Raw genomic sequence first — 17,638 nt, 5'->3', positions numbered from 1 at the left:
TATAATGCACATAGTAGGGACGCAGGAGACGCCTCTGTGCGGCCTTTTGATCGAGAACTTCGTGGATGTCGCCACAATGCCGTCTGGAACTCCTTGGCCATTGGCACAGTGCCTTCTGGAACTCCCTGGCCATCGGCACAATGCCCTCTGGGTGGCTGTAATTACGCATTAGCCACCCGCAAAAGCATTGCAGAAGCTGCAGTGCTTACTTTTGTACTCACGTGCAGCAGCCCAGTGGGGATGCAGTATGGTAGAAAAAGGAGACAGAAAATGCGTCAAGCCAATGCGCTGACGAAACGGGTGAATAATAGCCACTTCTTTCGCTCATGGCAACTTGATGATTGTGGCAGAATAGAAAGGTGCCATCAGAAAGTATGCATTGTTTGGGGTCTCTCCAATTAAAGGTTGTCATTTACAGCTTCGCTGTACAACCCCCTTCACAGCGTGGATTGGAGACCAATTTATTTCTAATTTTCTTCTTCCTTTTGAGGTGGGGGGTTATGCTATAGGTCACTCAGCACTTGCAAGTTGGCGCTCTGTGGTGCTAGGGAGGGAAGGAGGGAGGAAATTGAAGGGTTGGCCACCCTTCCTGAGAGTGGCCCCAGTGCATGCGTGAACCACTCCTCCTGTCAGGTGCCCCTGTACATTACACATGCATTCCACTGCTCCACTGAGTGCGACTGGCAGCACTGCACCCTTGTGCCGCCAGTCGCACCGCCGAGGAAATGTATATACGCACCTACATTGACCAAAGGCAAGAACCCTTGCAAGAACAAACGCCTCGGTGCTATATTGAACTGCGTAATGCTATCGCATTTGTACTTGTAATTGAACTTGCAAATGTACACAAAAGATATAATATGGTAAAAAGATAGTTTGGAAACTTTAATCCCTATTGCAAGCATGCTGTGAGACTGTGTTGCAAAGTCATTTGCAACAACTGCATGCGAAGAATGTTGTGATGGCTTCTTCGCAGCCGATACCGTGTGGGACACTGCAGGTATCACTGATCTAATGAGAATGCCCTGTTCTCATGCCCCTCATGTCGGTGTTTGGTTCAGTTGTGTATTTTAGGAGCGATTCTACAATAGTGCTTAATTTCCATACACAGAAAAATATAAATAAGTTATGTACGCGTACAGTACACCCTTGCAATTTGTTAACAATACCACATGATCATCAACCGCACGGCATGTCAGTGGCCTTGTAGTGGTCAGGTGCACCCCTAAAGTGAACAGCGCCGCAGAATGCATTCGAACTAGAATTCGCCGTGCATGACTGCTCATAAAGTTGTAAACCCTGCCATCCCTCGCCACTACAAGGACGCTGACATGCCGTATGGTCGACACACTGTTAAAAAATTGCAAGGTTGTACTGTACGTAGGAATTGGTGGTAGAGTTGCCACCTGGACGGTTTTCCCTCAAGGTGCTGGCTATAGTCATATTCCGCCATATTGTCAAAATCTGTAATGATGGCATTTTGAGCCAGTCAGAGAGGCCTAGCAGCCCTCTGGATCAATCAGAGCTGGCAAGATGGCACATTCTACCAGTGCCTCCTTTATGTTAAGCATAGAGGAGGCACTGATTCGACATTAGAGAATTTTAGTGCGTCCGGTATTCCGGCAAGCGCGGTCGGTTTGCCGGATGAGTGGGGGCATAAACGTGAGCGGCCAGATTGGTGGCACCAGCTGGCGGTGCAAAACTGAACCACACAAACACAGAGCTAATTATGATATTCTGCTTAGCTGCTGGCGTAAATTTTCGACAGCGGCGTAATTGTGTTCACAATTACGCCGCTGCCGTATATTTGCACGAGCAGCGAAGCGGAATATAGCAGGTTACTGCAATTTTGGCACTGTGTTTGGCTGAGCTCTACACCACCAGGCGGGTGCACCCCTCCGGCCGCTCACGTTTACGTCCCCGCCCATCCGGCAATCCGCCCAAACCACCCCCGTTTGCCGGAATGACGGACAAGCTAAATGACCCTGTTATGGCGACGTATGAGATGCCATCCCGAATCCGCCCCATCTCCCTGGGTTATCAGAAACAACTCCCGAGATATGTGGGTTGTTTACACCAGCGCCTTCGATAGCACTGCCTACGGGATCCGCTCGCGTTACGAACGGCATTAATAACCTTGCGATGACATAATGTGCATACAACTTAAGAAAACAGCAGTTGGCAACCAAGGCACACGGACCGCGCAGAGTTGTGATAAGGTACGTCCTCACTTGCGCGTTAGCACCACCACCACCACTGCGCGTTAGCGGTCGCGGAGAGCGGCGGGCAGGCGAGCGTTCTCGCCCTCTCTCGAGATGCCTCGGAAGCCCGCGCTAATTCCCGCGCGTTTCAGCAACACCACCTAATCACGACCTACTGTATAAACGACAGGTGCACGACAGTAGTCGTGCACCTAATCCGTTGATTTCAGACGTTGTTGCTGGCGAGAGCATTGACCTCACCGCCCACGTGACGACTTCGGCGCTTGTGATTGGCTTGCTCGGGTTTGTGGAAACGCGGTGCCGCGAAAAAATGGGTTTGGGATCCATCCTCGCGGGGGCAGAGAATTCTTGCCGCGAAAGCGCCTTTGCCCGAGCGTATTTCCGCAAGTGAAGACGTACCTTTAGTCCGCTAGCCAATTACAGAAGCAAACAAAGTTGTCGTCAAGCAACGTTTTCAAAATGGCGTCATACTTGATACCTCCGAAGCGTCTGCTGTTCTTGAAGAATGTTTTTATCGGCGGAAGCGATGAGGTGCGCAACAGACATTGGTCAAAGTGTATGGGGTCTGAGCATTTCACTCTTCAAAAGCCCATGGTACAGTTCATTTCACTGCTGAGTCCGTTTTACTCATGGGACTTTAATGCCAACTGACGTGAAACTTGGCAGTAAATAGTTGCAGCGAAGCAAGCGTTTTATTTCAGTTCAATGAAGAATTATATGCTTTCGCCGTTCCGCTATCATAGACGAGTGAAAACGTATAAAATTACGGGCTTATAATTTTATTTTTGTGGTTACCGCCTTATTTAGGTAACAGGGAAAGTTTGAAGTACGAACTATTTGCAGCCTCGCGGAGGAACAGTGGCTGGTGGTTATGAGGGCGTGGGCGGGGCTTCACTGCACCAGTTTACGGCCAGAGACCAACGGACGCCAAGCCTGGGTGAAGAGGCAAGTAAAGCTTCGGAAAATCGGTCGTTATAATTTAAACGCTGTAGCCAAGGCCCCCCCTTTTTTTTTCTTCGCGCGGATAATGTCCGGTACGCGAGGGTATATGTACTCTAGCTGAGAGATGCTAGTGGGAGCGAAGGGCTCATGGCTCGCTTGGGGTGGAATCAACGCCCGGCGCAGACACCTTGCGGCCGAGGAAGATCCACAAGCATTCGTTGTTCACAAGTGGCCATCCCTCCCAAGTATTCGCTGTGCGCCGTGCATCTCCGCTAATCCGACGCAAACCGGCCCATTTAGCATAACACAGTCCATGAACAGCCCAAGAGCGGCGTCCCCCTGTACTGCTATATGCAGCATTCGGCGTATACCTGTCTCTCCTGTCGTGCAGCTGCCTGTCAGCCTGCTCCCGCTGGCGCTCCTGTTGGAGACGTAGCTGATTCTGGTGGAACTTCCTGTCTGTCTTGCGCTCCCACTCGCATCGAAGGCCCACCATCTCCTCGTCGTGGAGCGACGATCGTACCGAGTCCCGGTAACAGCCGCGCGGTGGCCATGCGCCGGCTTCGGCCCAGCAGTAGAGAGGTTGGTGGCTGCTGCTCACCTGCAACAAGCCACCCCGTCATCACGCGCACGTGCGCATGCACGCCACCTTTTCGTGTCATTTTAATCACTTCAATCTTAAGTAGCAAGCCTCGGATGCAGCAGGGCTGATATCAGCGTGTGTAACTCAATTTATAAATAGAAGCTCTAAAGAATGTTCTCACAGAACAGAAAAGGACTTGTAGTAGCAAATCCAGGCCCTTGTTGCACGTGGTGCCGCTGACGTTCGCGCTCTTTGTCATCACTTGCTGCCTTCAGCAGTGCAGCGCTTTTAGCACAGACGTTCAAGACCTCTCATTTTCTTTTCCGTCATGACTATTTAATGATGTACGTAAAAAAACGATAATCATGAGGTCTGATTCAGGAATAATTGTGGCATTTCTGTGGATTCTTTTCTAGATCTTTTATCATTTTACCTTACGTCAACTTTTGTTGCTGGGGGGAACAATTCTGTGTGTCCAGAATTCTGGTACCTATATTGACTTACGGGTGGCTCCAGTGCTGAGCAACATTTTCTTGAACTGGGTTGACCGTGAGATTCGAGTCAGACCTACCAGGCTTAGTTTCGCATCTGTTACGCAATGTAGACTATTATTTTATTTTTATGAAGGGTTACGATGAACTATACCATGGATATGGTCAACATATTGAATTAAATTGTGGAGTTTTAGGCGCCAGAACCGCGATTTTATTATGAGGCACGCCGTAGTGAGGGACTCAGGATTAATTTTGACCACCTGGGGATCTTTAACTTGCCTTCAATGCACGGGACATGGGCGTTTTTTGCTGTGACGCCCCTATCGAAACGCCCGCGGCGGCCGAGATTCGATCCCGCGACCTCGTGCTTAGCAGTCCAACATAGCCGAAGCTACCACGATGGTTTGATCAACGTTCTGAAGGCATTGAAAGAAAGGGGCCGTGATTGCGCTTCACGTCCGAGGCGGCCGATGGATACATCGTTACAGTTTCTGGACCTTTCTTAAACTTTTCACGAAAAGCATGTCTGTCTGAAGTATACGTACCAGTGGCGTAGCCAGAAATTTCGTTCGGGGGGGGGGTGGAGGGGGGGCGAGCTCACGTTGCAGCTTTGCCTCCTCCTTAAGAAGCTTTAGCTCGGGTGCTCCTATCTAAATACATGTAGAAAGCCAATTCGTTTTTCTCGGCAACCACGGCACCAAATTTGATGAGATTTGTTGCATTTAAAGGAAAACTTAAATTCTACTGACTTCTGGTTTGGAATTTTTCATTTATGTTGTCAATTTATTATTAACAATTGGCGAAAATCGCAAATTTTCAGAAAACGAAACTATCGCGTTTAAAACTCTGTAACTCAACAATGAAAAATAATATCACAATTCTGTGAATCGCATCTAATAGTACATCTACAGCGGACAAAATTGATATGTTACAAATGAATTTCAAATAATTTAGTATTATCGAAATACGGCTTTTGGAGAACCCTTGTGGACCACGTAACCAATTCACGTTATATACAAATTGACATACCAAATTTGTCCGCTTTGACTCTTATAATAGATGCCGTTTGAAGAACCGCGATATCTGTTTTTAATGAAGAGCTATTAGTTTGTAAACGTCGTGCTTATATTTTTTTCACACTTTCAAAATTTTCAAAATATTTTAAACAATATTCAGGCCCTAAATCAAAATTCCGCTTCCAACAGATACTAGTACTTAACTTTCTCTCTATAATTCAACAAATTTCATTAAAAGCGATCCGACGGTTAGCTCAGAAAAGCGTTTCTGCGATTTGAATAGGCCGCGTCGGAATTGGGCCCGAGCTAAAGCTCCCTCTTAAACAATTTGTCGAGGGATTAAATACATGAATAATAACTGCATTGCCATTGCCAAAACTGCTGCAAACAAATTTTTGAACGCTACGCACTGTAAAAAGAAGTAATATATGTATTTTTTCGTGAAAAGATATACTCGTATGTGCCAGAAATCGTGCTCAAAATGACTGATGTCAATTCCTTGTTTTTGTCTATTTAATAAGTAAAGAAAATGTCACACGATCTTTAGAACTATATCAGTTCGAAACCAGCGAGGCAGTGCATGCCACTGATATGAAAAATGTAAAGGCCATGAAGCGAACAACTTGAGGACAAATATGTTAACGAAACTTTCTCATTGAATGACCTTGCTTACATTTTTGTACATATGCAACGGCCACTGAAAAATCTCAATGACGCTGTCATTTATTCGAATGTATTAAGCAGGAGCAGCTCTCACCGTTCGTGTATCGTGAGTAATTGCACCGAAATTATTGTCCCAACAGAGAGCACCTATATAATGTCGTTCTGCAAAATATACGAGGGCGAGTCAAATGAAAGTGAGCTAATGCGAATATATGACAAACAGGGGCGTAGCCAGGGGGGGGGGGGGGGCTTATGGGGCTTCAGCCCCCCCCGAAATTTTTTCGTGCTGTCCATGCACCGCCGACCAAAGCGACTCCCGGCGCCGGAAATCACTCTGGATTTTGTCTAGAATGTCTTTTTGACGCTCGAAAAGACATTTAACCGCGAAGATTGCGAACTCGGGCTGGATTTCGTGGCAAGCCCGTACACCGGCAGTCATATAACGCCAAGCAGTCCCATCCGAGCACAAAGTTTCAAGGGCGCTTTGATGGTGAGCGGGCTCGCCGTGGCATCTCACTGAGGCCACGGAATCTATGGAGCGCTTGGATATCAATTGCGAAACTTTATGGGTATAAATCTCATATGCTCTTGATGTGAAACGTGCATTGACATTTACAAAGTTGTGCTTTAAATTTTCAATTGCGGAACTTTGTGGGTTTAATGTTGTTATAAACATTTGACGCCAAAAGTCCATTGACTTTTCTAGTCTTACATCGGAACATACAACGAGACAAGCCAAATCAACACACTAGCAGACCAGTTGACAAAGCACGCAGCGAGGTCCAATGAGACGATGCGTTGGGGTGGTTCATTTGTGCCGTCATGTCACATAAAAAATATCAACATATTTTTTTAACCTATGTCAGAACATCCATGTCAAGACACTAAAGCCAGCCAAAGTAACTACGTTCTTATTTATTTTTTCTACTTTGACTTTTATTCGCCGAGGACACATTGAGCCTCTTCAATTTTTTTGTTCTCGCTACCCTACCCGCGGGCTGCCAGAGCGAGCCATAGCGCATATGTTTTTCTCGTATGGCCCCGACCACCGCGCGGTGTACTTCGGTGGGCGTTCGGTTTGCTCTGGCCGAGTGGATTTTCACCTGACAGAGTTTTGGAAGCTTTCTGGCTAGCATACGAGAAAAAAAAAACAAAGGTCGCTCGCCGCCATCACTGTGGGGACTCGAAGGATTGCACCGCATTCCTTGAGCGGAACCTTTCCGGAAAGTCTTGTTTCGCCGGTGTCGGATACTGAGCAGTATGCGTATGGTTCTCAGTGGGTCAATCATCCCATGTTTTCTTCGGTATTTTTTCCGTAGCCCCATTAGGTGCCCGTTGTAGGCATTCGATTCTGGCCAACATACTTTCCTATGCGTTCTTTTTTCCATTTCGGTGCCTCCGCCCCACAGAAAAAAAAAAAAAAAACATTGTTGTGGCGCAGCGAATTCTCGCATGGTGAAAGTTCGATTTTGATACTTCTTTTGCGGAAAGTAATGGGCGACGGGACGCTTCAGTTTCCAGATACGTTTATTATATTATTGCGAAAGCAATTATAAGGACACTCCAGGTGCATTCCTGCCATCGCCGTCGCCCTCATGTTTCGTATAAAGTCCAAGGGTTATAACATCGTGACCACGCGCTGTATGCTGTATGTGCGAGTAAAAGCGTAGGAGGGGAGGTGGAATGGGTGAGCCGACGATGGTGGCTCAGTCTTGTGTGCGCAAAGGAGAAAAGCGGGGAGCAAGCGCGCCGCCTTCCGTCGCGCGCAATACATCGGGGGGAGTGGATGGAATGGGGGCGGAATCTAGGATTTTGTGAATCTATGATTGTGCAACATGTTTATTTGCCTTGTTTGATGCATTACATACAGTTACTTTTTCTTACATACATAGACTCATTGGAGACTTATACGTATACTTAAATATCTTGTTGCGAGGTTTTGTGTATACATGAAGTGAACTTTGTTTCCAGTGACACTTTTTTGTCCTTTATCAAGCCGTATTTTCGCATTTGTATATCCCATTGTATCTTTGCATTTCTAAAGTACGAGGGCGAGTCAAATGAAAGTACGCCTACCCTAACCGCGCAATAATGGTTCGGTTCATACGGTTCATACTGCGAGGCATGCGCGTAGGAGAACGGCATGTCTCATTTACAAAAGTGACACGCAGGTGTGAAGATAATGCTCTCATACACTGGGTTGAATATGGTTGCGTCACATAATGGACACTTCAAAAGTTGAACAGCTCGGTGTCGCGAAGTTTTTGACAGCTAAAGGTGTTTCCAAAACAGAAATTAATCGCCGTATGGCTGCCGTTTACGTTGAACACGGCATTTTATTGACCACTGTGAAGCGCTGGAGCAAACGGTTTAAAGGACGTTGCAAAGACATTCCAAGACCGGGCCAAAACCATCGTGCAATCACCCCCCACACAATTTCAAAGGTTCATGAGCTGATGAAACAAGAAGGGAGCATAGGCATCGATGAACTGGCAGACCGTCTGAACATCAGTCACGGTTCGGTTCACGCCATAATTCATGAGCTTCTCGGTTATCGGCTCTTTGGTGCGCAATGGATCCCCAAGATTTTGATCCATCGCGAGAAGACGGAGAAGTTTCGCGCTGCCTTGACTCATCTGATCGGGTATCACAATGAGGATGACGACTTCTTGTTTGCATTTGTGATCGGGGACGAACCTTGATGCCACTACTACGAGCCTGAAACACGACGGCAAAGCTTACAGTGGAAACATTCGAATTTACCACGCCCAAAGAACGCAAAGGGAATCATTTCCGCCGGATCGGTGTTGTCGACTTTTTTTTTTCGATCGTCAGGGACCATTACGCTAAGTCTTGAGAGACTATTAATTGTTTCCGATACCGTGAAATGCCGAAACGGCTGCATGTTGCAATCAAGACGAAACTATATGGAAAATTGACGGATGGGGTCATCTTGTTCCACGACAATGGCCGTCCCCACATCGCTGATGTATTTAATACAAAACTGGCAATGTTCAACTGGGAAACGCTGCAAGATCCGCCTGGAAAGGTGTTGTTGACTTTTTTTTTCGGTCGTCAGGGTCCATTACTGATAGAATTTGCTAAATCTTGAGAGGCTATCAATTGTTTCCAATATTGTGAAACGCCAGAACGGCAGTGTGTCGCAATCAAGAACGAACAACGTGGGAAATTGACGAATGGGGTCATCTTGTTCCACGACAGTGCCTGTCCCCACGTCGCTTATGTGGTTAATACAAAACTGGCAAAATTCAAGTGGGAAACGCTTCAGCATCCGCCATACAGCTCAGACCTGTCACCTTGCGACTTCTACATTTTGGGGCAGCCGAAAAAACAGCTCAAGGGAACCAGATACAGAGTTTTTGAAGCAGCAACCCAAGGAGTTTTATAAGACGGGAATCACGCGACTCTTTAGTCAATGGGACAAATGTCTAAATTCTCATGAAGGCTACTTTTAAATAAAGTACCCCGTTGTTGGCTCACATTCATTTGACTTGCCCTCGTATATCTTGCAGAATTCCTGCTTTTTATACGTGCCCTCTGTTGTGACTATTATTTCGGTGCAATTACTCACGATACACGACCAGTGACAGCTGCTCCTGCGTAATACATTAAAACAAATTACAGCGTCATTGAGATTTTTCACTGGCCATTGCATATATACTAGAATGTAAGCACGGTTCTTGAATGACAAAGTTTCGTTAACATATTTGTCCCCAACTTGCTCAGTTCATTGCCTTTTAATTTTTCATATCAGTGGCATGCACTGCTTTTCTGGTTTCGAACTGATATAGTTCCAAAGTTCGTGTGATATTTTCTTTACTTAGATAGACAAAAATATGGAAGCATTGATACCAGGTATTTTGGGCAAAATTTTTGGCACATACGAGTATATTCTTTTATGAAAGAATACATATTTTATTGTTTTGACTGTGCGTAGCGTTCAAGAATTCGTTTGCAGCATCTTTGGCAATGACAATGCAGTTATTATTCATGGATTTGATCCCTTGACAAATTGTTTAAGAGGAAGCTTTAGCTCGGGCCCAATCCGACGCGGCCTATTCAAATAATTGTAAAACGCAGAAACGCTTTTCTTAGATAATCCTGCTAATCGCTTTTGTTGAAATTCGTTGCATTTGAGAGAGAAAGTCAATTCCTAGTTCTGTTGGAAACACAACTTCGATTTAGGGCCTGAATTTTGTTTAAAATATTTTGAAAAATTCGAAAGTTTGAAAAAATAGAAGCACGACGTTTACAAACTAATAGCTATGCATGAAGAACAGACATTGTGGTTCTGTAAACGGCATCTATTATAACAGTCAAAGCGGACAAGTTTGCTATGTCAATTTGTATCTTACGTGACTTGGTTACGTTGTGTACAAGGGTTCGGCACAAGCCGTATTTCCACAATACTAAATTTTGTTTAGATTCATGTGTAACATATCCATTTTGTCCGCTGTAGATGTACTATTAGATGCAATTCACAGAATTGTGATATCATTTTTCATTGTTGAGTCACGGAGTTTTAAACTTGATAGTTTCGTTTTCTGAAAATTTTCGATTTGGCCAATTTTTAATAAATAATTGACCACCTAAATGAAACATTCGAAACCAGTAGTCACTAGAATTAAACATTTTCTTCTATATGCAACAAACCTCCTCAAATTTGGTGAAGTGGTTGCAGGGAAAAACGAATTCCCCTTATACATGTATTTAAATAGGAGCACCCGAGCTAAAGCTTCCTCGAACAAAATTTCTGGCTACGCCACTGGCCCCATATATATATATATATTTATATATATATATATATATATATACATACATACATGGGGCCAGAGGCGTAGCCCCCCCCCCCCCCCCCCGAACAAAATTTCTGGCTACGCCACTGATGACAAACGGGGTACTTTATTTAAAAGCAGTCTCCATGAGCATTTAGACATTTGTCTCATTGACTAAGGAGTCGGGTGATTCCCGTCTCATCAAAATTCTTAGGTTACTGCTTCAACAAATCTGCAACTGACTCTTTCACGTCATCGTCCGACACGAATCTATTTCCCTTGAGCTGTTTTTTCATTTGTCCCAAAATGTGGAAGTCGCAAGGCGACAGAGCGTTTCCCACTTGAACTTTGCCAGTTTTGTATTAACCACATCAGCTGCGTGGGGACGGGCATTGTCGTGGAACAATTAAAAATTAAATTATGGGGTTTCACGTGCCAAAACCACTTTCTCATTATGAGGCCCGCCGTAGTGGAGGACTCCGGAAATTTTTACCACCCGGGGTTTTTTAACTTGCACCTAAACCTAAGTACACGGGGGTTTTCGCATTTCGCCCCCATCGAAATGCGGCCGCCGTGTGCGGGATTCTATTCCGCGACCTCGTGCTCAGCAGCCCAACACCATAGCGAGGTCGTGGAACAAGATGACCCCATTCGTCAATTTTTCACATCGTTTCTTCTTGATTGCGACACGCAGCCGATCCGGCGTTTCACAATATCGAAAACGATTGATAATCTCTCCGACTTTAGCAAATTCTATCAGTAATGGGCCCTGACGATCGAAAAAAAAAATAGTCAACAACACCTTTCCGGCGGAATTGACGGGCTTCGCTTTCTTTGGGGGTGGTGAATTCGAATGTTCCCACTGTAAGCTTTGCTGTCGTGTTTCAGGCTCGTAGTAGTGGCACCATGGTTCGTCCGCGATCACAATTGCAGACAAGAAGTCGTCAGCCTCATTGTGATACTGGATCAGATGAGTCAAGGCAGCGCAGAACCTTCTTCTGGCGGTGGTTCAAAATCTTGGACATCCATTGCGCACACAAGAGCCGATAACCGAGATGTTCATGAATTATGTTGTGAACGGAACCGCGACTGATGTTCACACGCTCTGCCAGTTCATCGATGCGTATCCTCCGTTCTTGTCTCATCAGATCATCAACATTTGCAGTTGTGTCGGGGGTGATTGCACGATGGCTATGGCCCGGCTTTGGATCGTCTTCGCAACTTTCACGTCCTTTTTCAACCATTTGCTCCAACGCTTCACAGTGGCCAATGAGAGAGAGAGAGAATAAACATTTTTATTGGGTGAATGCAGCTTTGGAAAGGCGTCCTCATTCCAGAATGCCTTGAGCTCGGGCCGCGTCCTGGGCCCTCGCAATGAGCCGTTGCTGATCCTCGAGGTCGGAGCTGGCCAAGGCTCTCTCCCAAAGCTCGTTAGTAGGGTAAGGGTTCGGAGGATTTAATGGTGCCGCTCTGCAACCCCCTACTATGTGCCTGAGGGACCCGGGCTCTGCGCAGAAGCGGCATTGCGGAGATAATTGTGTAGCGTCTATGAGGTGATTTCTGGTTGGGTGGGGGAATATGTTAACCTGAAGAGCTCGGAGGAATCGCTCCTGCATGCTCTCTAGGTAGTGACTTGTGTGGTGGTGCATATGTTCTGCGGGTTAGCTTGTAGTGTTGTGTGATGTCTTGGTAAGAGACTAGAGGGTGCATGCGCTCGGGTTCAGATTCCTCGGCGTCGGCTCGGTGGGTCAGATCTCGAGCCACGTGGTTGGCGACCTCGTTGCCAGGAATGCCTTGATGAGCTGGCGCCCAGATGATCATGACAGATCTCGTTGGCGGCTTTTGATTGATGATCCGGAGCGTAGTGGTATGAATTCTGCCGCTAGCAAAGTTGCGGCACGCCTGTTGGGAGTCGGTCACTATGACTTCAACCTCTGTTTGGGAGAGCGCTAGGGTTATGGCCGCTTCCTCGGCTTGGAGGGGATTGTTTCGTGTGAGCGAAATGCTGCTCCGATGTTCTGTGTTGACGACTACGCTGGCTGTTGTGGCTGCGCGTCTGGAGTCTGCGCGTCTGGAGCGTCCGTGTAGGCTGTAGAGGGTAAAGTCCCGTATCGCTTGTGTATGGCCAGGACGCGGGCCTCCCTTCGCTCTGCGTGGTGCACTGGGTGCATATTGCAGGTAGAGGACGTACGGTGATGTTTCTCCGGATATTGTTGATATTATTTTATGTGACATTATTGTGTGATATTATTTTATGTGACATGACGGCACAAATGAACCACCACAACGCTTCGTCTCATCGTATCTCGCTGCGTGTTTTGTCAACTTGTCTTATAGTGTGTTGATTTGGCTTGTCTCGTTGTATATTCCGATCTAAGACTTTAGAAATTTCAATGCACCTTTGGCGTCAAATGTTTATAACACCATTAAACCTACAATGTTCCCGAATTTAAAATCTAAAGCACGACTTTGGAAATCTCAGTGCACGTTTCTCATCAAAAGTTTATTAGAACTTTATACTCATAAAGTGTAAGAATTGAAATCCAAGCGCTCCCTAGATTCCGCGGCCTGAGCGAGGTGCTGCGACAAGCCCGCCCGCCACGCCTTTGCAACTTCGTCCTCGGGTGGAGCTCCTTGCATTATGATATGTGACTCCCGGTGCGTGGGCGTTGCCGCGAAATCCAGCCCGATTTCGCAACGTGTGAAAAGGACCTTCTAGACAAAATCAAGCATGGTTTTCCGCACCGGGGGTTGTTTTGGCCGGCGGTGCATGGACAGCACGAAAAAATTTCGGGGGGAGGGGGGAACAATGATAGGACAAGGCGCCTTGTCCTGTAATTGTTCTTTCTTCATTAGTGTGCTGTCTCGGCTGGCGCTTCATCTTTTGAAAGCTATGAACCAACTATAGCCCCACAGCGTGTTCTACCGTAATGAACTTTATTTTCCGAAGTAATACAGCGCGCGATGCGCGGTGTCGGCCAGACAGCTTGCCGGCGAGATTAGGAAGCATGACGGGAGAGCCCATGGGTGTGGGCTATCCCGTCCCTAATTAACATGTGTTCACATGTTAATTAGGGACGGCCGGCACACGGTATAGGCATGGCTTTGGTTGCAGAACAAAAAATAACACACTTTCATATTCTTAGTCGGCGCGTGCTGTTTTCATAATACACCATCGGCCAATAACTTCCACCAGAAGCATGATATTCTTAGAAATGATTTTAACAGAATAACTTTATTGTGCGAGTATGAAGAAATATAGCTGATTTCGTCCATTCGCCGAGTAGATGACCGACTCCCCCCAATGCGATCTTTCGCTAATTCTTCAGTTTTATCACGGGCGCCAAGTTCGTCGCCCTGCACTTTCTGGAAATAAAATCTGAACATAAATGCGACGAAGTTCACGGCATCAAGTATTTTCTGTTTACGCTGGCAATCCAGAGCCGCGCTTGTCTGCAACCGCAGCGGCGACTCGAGCCCACGACCTTTGGTGGGAGTTGAACCCACTTGGAGACATGGGTGAACCGACGATACCTCCAAGTTGTCCAATTGTCATCGGGAAGGTCGACAGTCGAACCCACTTGAATATATGGGCGAACCGGCGATATCTCTCAGTTGGATTCCATTTAGCATCGTGAAGGTTGAGAGTCGAACCCACGTCCTTTGGTAGCAGCCAAACCCACTTGGAGATATGGGCGAACGGGCAATATCTCCAAGTTGGATTCCGATTGTCATCGGGAAGGTCGAGAGTAAGCCACGACCTTTGGTGGTAGTAGAACCCATTTGAAGATATGGGCGAACCGGCGATATCGCCCAGTTGGATTCCATTTAGCATCGTGAAGGTTGAGAGTCGAACCCAGGCCCTTTGGTAGCAGCTAAACCCACTTGGAGATATGGGCGAGCGGGCAATATCTCCAAGTTGGATTCCGATTGTCATCGGGAAGGTCGAGAGTCTAAGCCACGCCCTTTGGAGGTAGTAGAACCCATATGAAGATTTGGCGAACCGGCGATATCTCCCAGTTGGATTCCATTTAGCATCGTGAAGGTTGAGAGTCGAACCCACGTCCTTTGGTAGCAGATAAACCCACTTGGAGATATGGGCGAACGGGCAATATCTCCAAGTTGGATTCCGATTGTCATCGGGAAGGTCGAGAGTCTAACCCACGCCCTTTGGAGGTAGTAGAACCCATTTGAAGATATGGGCGAACCGGCGATATCTCCCAGTTGGATTCCATTTCGCATCGTGAAGGCTGAGAATCGAACCCACGACCTTTGATGGGAGTAGAACCCACTTGGAGATATGGGCGAACGGGCAATATCTCCAAGTTGGATTCCGATTGTCATCGGGAAGGTCGAGACTCGAACCCACTTGAATATATGAGCGAACCGGCGATATCTCTCAGTTGGATTCCATTTAGCATCGTGAAGGTTGAGAGTCGAACCCACGTCCTTTGGTAGCAGCCAAACCCACTTGGAGATATGGGCGAACGGGCAATATCTCCAAGTTGGATTCCGATTGTCATCGGGAAGGTCGAGAGTAAGCCACGACCTTTGGTGGTAGTAGAACCCATTTGAAGATATGGGCGAACCGGCGATATCGCCCAGTTGGATTCCATTTAGCATCGTGAAGGTTGAGAGTCGAACCCAGGCCCTTTGGTAGCAGCTAAACCCACTTGGAGATATGGGCGAGCGGGCAATATCTCCAAGTTGGATTCCGATTGTCATCGGGAAGGTCGAGAGTCTAAGCCACGCCCTTTGGAGGTAGTAGAACCCATTTGAAGATTTGGCGAACCGGCGATATCTCCCAGTTGGATTCCATTTAGCATCGTGAAGGTTGAGAGTCGAACCCACGTCCTTTGGTAGCAGATAAACCCACTTGGAGATATGGGCGAACGGGCAATATCTCCAAGTTGGATTCCGATTGTCATCGGGAAGGTCGAGAGTCTAACCCACGCCCTTTGGAGGTAGTAGAACCCATTTGAAGATATGGGCGAACCGGCGATATCTCCCAGTTGGATTCCATTTCGCATCGTGAAGGCTGAGAATCGAACCCACGACCTTTGATGGGAGTAGAACCCACTTGGAGATATGGGCGAACGGGCAATATCTCCAAGTTGGATTCCGATTGTCATCGGGAAGGTCGAGAGTCTAACCCACGCCCTTTGGAGGTAGTAGAACCCATTTGAAGATATGGGCGAACCGGCGATATCTCCCAGTTGGATTCCATTTCGCATCGTGAAGGCTGAGAATCGAACCCACGACCTTTGATGGGAGTAGAACCCACTTGGAGATATGGGCGAACGGGCAATATCTCCAAGTTGGATTCCGATTGTCATCGGGAAGGTCGAGAGTCTAACCCACGCCCTTTGGTAGGAGTCAAACCCACTTGGAGATATGGGCGAACGGGCAGTATCTCCAAGTTGGATTCCGATTGTCATCGGGAAGGTCGAGAGTCTAACCCACGCCCTTTGGTAGGAGTCAAACCCACTTGGAGATATGGGCGAACGGGCAATATCTCCAAGTTGGATTCCGATTGTCATCGGGAAGGTCGAGAGCCTAACCCACGGCCTTTGGTGGGTGTAGAACCCACTTGGAGATATGGGCGAACCGGCAATATCTCCAAGTCGGATTCCGATTGTCATTGGGAAGGTCGATAGTCTAATCCACGACCTTTGGTGGGAGTAGAACCCACTTGAAGATATGGGCGAACCGGCAATATCTCCAAGTCGGATTCCGATTGTCATCGGGGAAGTCGATAGTCTAATCCACGACCTTTGGTGGGAGTAGAACCCACTTGGAGATATGGGCGAACCGGCAATATCTCCAAGTCGGATTCCGATTGTCATGGGGAAGGTCTATAGTCTAATCCACGACCTTTGGTGGGAGTAGAACCCACCTGGAGATATGGACGTACCGGCAATTCTCCAAGTAGAAATCCAATTGTCATTGCGACGGTCGAGAGTCTCACCCACGATCTTTGATGGGAGTCGAACCCGCAACCTTTGGTGTTAATTAGGGCGAAATTCATTAAGGCACAGTTAACTAAGCCTCTCGAATCCACTACCTATGGTGGGAGAAAACAAGTATAAGAAATAACAACGCAATAAAATGAAAATGTCAAGTAATGTATGTGACGTGCCGTTGTGGCCGTCGGTTTCTATGTGTTCCGGGTTGCCGTAAGACGCATGCAGACACAGTGGAGACCAGGAAGGGACTCCCAAGCCCTTCCTCTTTATTTCGCAAGCCCTCCACGCGAGCGCGAGCTCGGCGCCGATCTTGGTTGTTTTCTCCGCGCCAAGGCGCGAGACACGTACGCACCAAGCGTCGTCCGCTATTGCTCATGACGATGTATGTCTCGTGAGTGGGCAGACTTTCGTCTTCATCCTCTTTAGCGTAGGCTAAAGTGACTGTCCACATTATTTTTCAGCAGAATACGGAACAGTGGTAGCCCGTTGACCTTGAGTCGTCTGACATCGCAGCAATCACAGACGGAACACATTAGAGCCGCACCAGTTCGCAATGACACTGCTACCGCACTGGTATCGTGCTGCTCTCAAGCATGCGTTCGGTGAACAAGGTCGGCTCTCGTCGGGTGACGGCGAAAATGCATGCTGCTGGCCAAGAGACGGCCGCTCAATGGAAACGCACTTGCCGTGGCAGAGCGCTGCTGATGAGATGAAAAATGCCCTGCCGCTTCCTCGTCGCTAGTCACGATGGAGCTGCCCTTGTTCAGCGAACGCGCGCTTGACAGCAGCACAATGCCACTGCGCAAACGCTCCGTCACGCGGCTTTTTTCGCATTTTGCAGGCTTTCTTTGCAGCCCGGAAAAAAAGGACTACGTGAGATGTATCGTAAAGAAACAACTCGATCGGTGGTTTGTGCAGGTGCTCTACAAATCTGCGCATCATACTTGGAGTCCTCC

At 47.3% G+C, this 17,638-nt stretch overlaps 1 protein-coding gene across 1 annotated transcript in view; it reads right to left on the bottom strand.

Moving 5' to 3' along the window:
* The window catches only part of LOC135900264 (uncharacterized), a 35,777-nt gene that overhangs the window by 1,894 nt on the left and 16,245 nt on the right, over nt 1-17,638 (bottom strand). The window contains exon 2 of the mRNA XM_065429700.2: nt 3,536-3,765. Coding sequence (XP_065285772.2) covers nt 3,536-3,765 — 230 coding nt within the window. The remainder of the gene's footprint in view (nt 1-3,535; nt 3,766-17,638) is intronic.

The sequence above is a fragment of the Dermacentor albipictus genome, chromosome 1 (assembly GCF_038994185.2).
Source record: "Dermacentor albipictus isolate Rhodes 1998 colony chromosome 1, USDA_Dalb.pri_finalv2, whole genome shotgun sequence".
NCBI classification, from domain to species: Eukaryota; Metazoa; Arthropoda; class Arachnida; order Ixodida; family Ixodidae; genus Dermacentor; species Dermacentor albipictus.
This window is presented reverse-complemented; position numbering and strand designations above follow the sequence as displayed.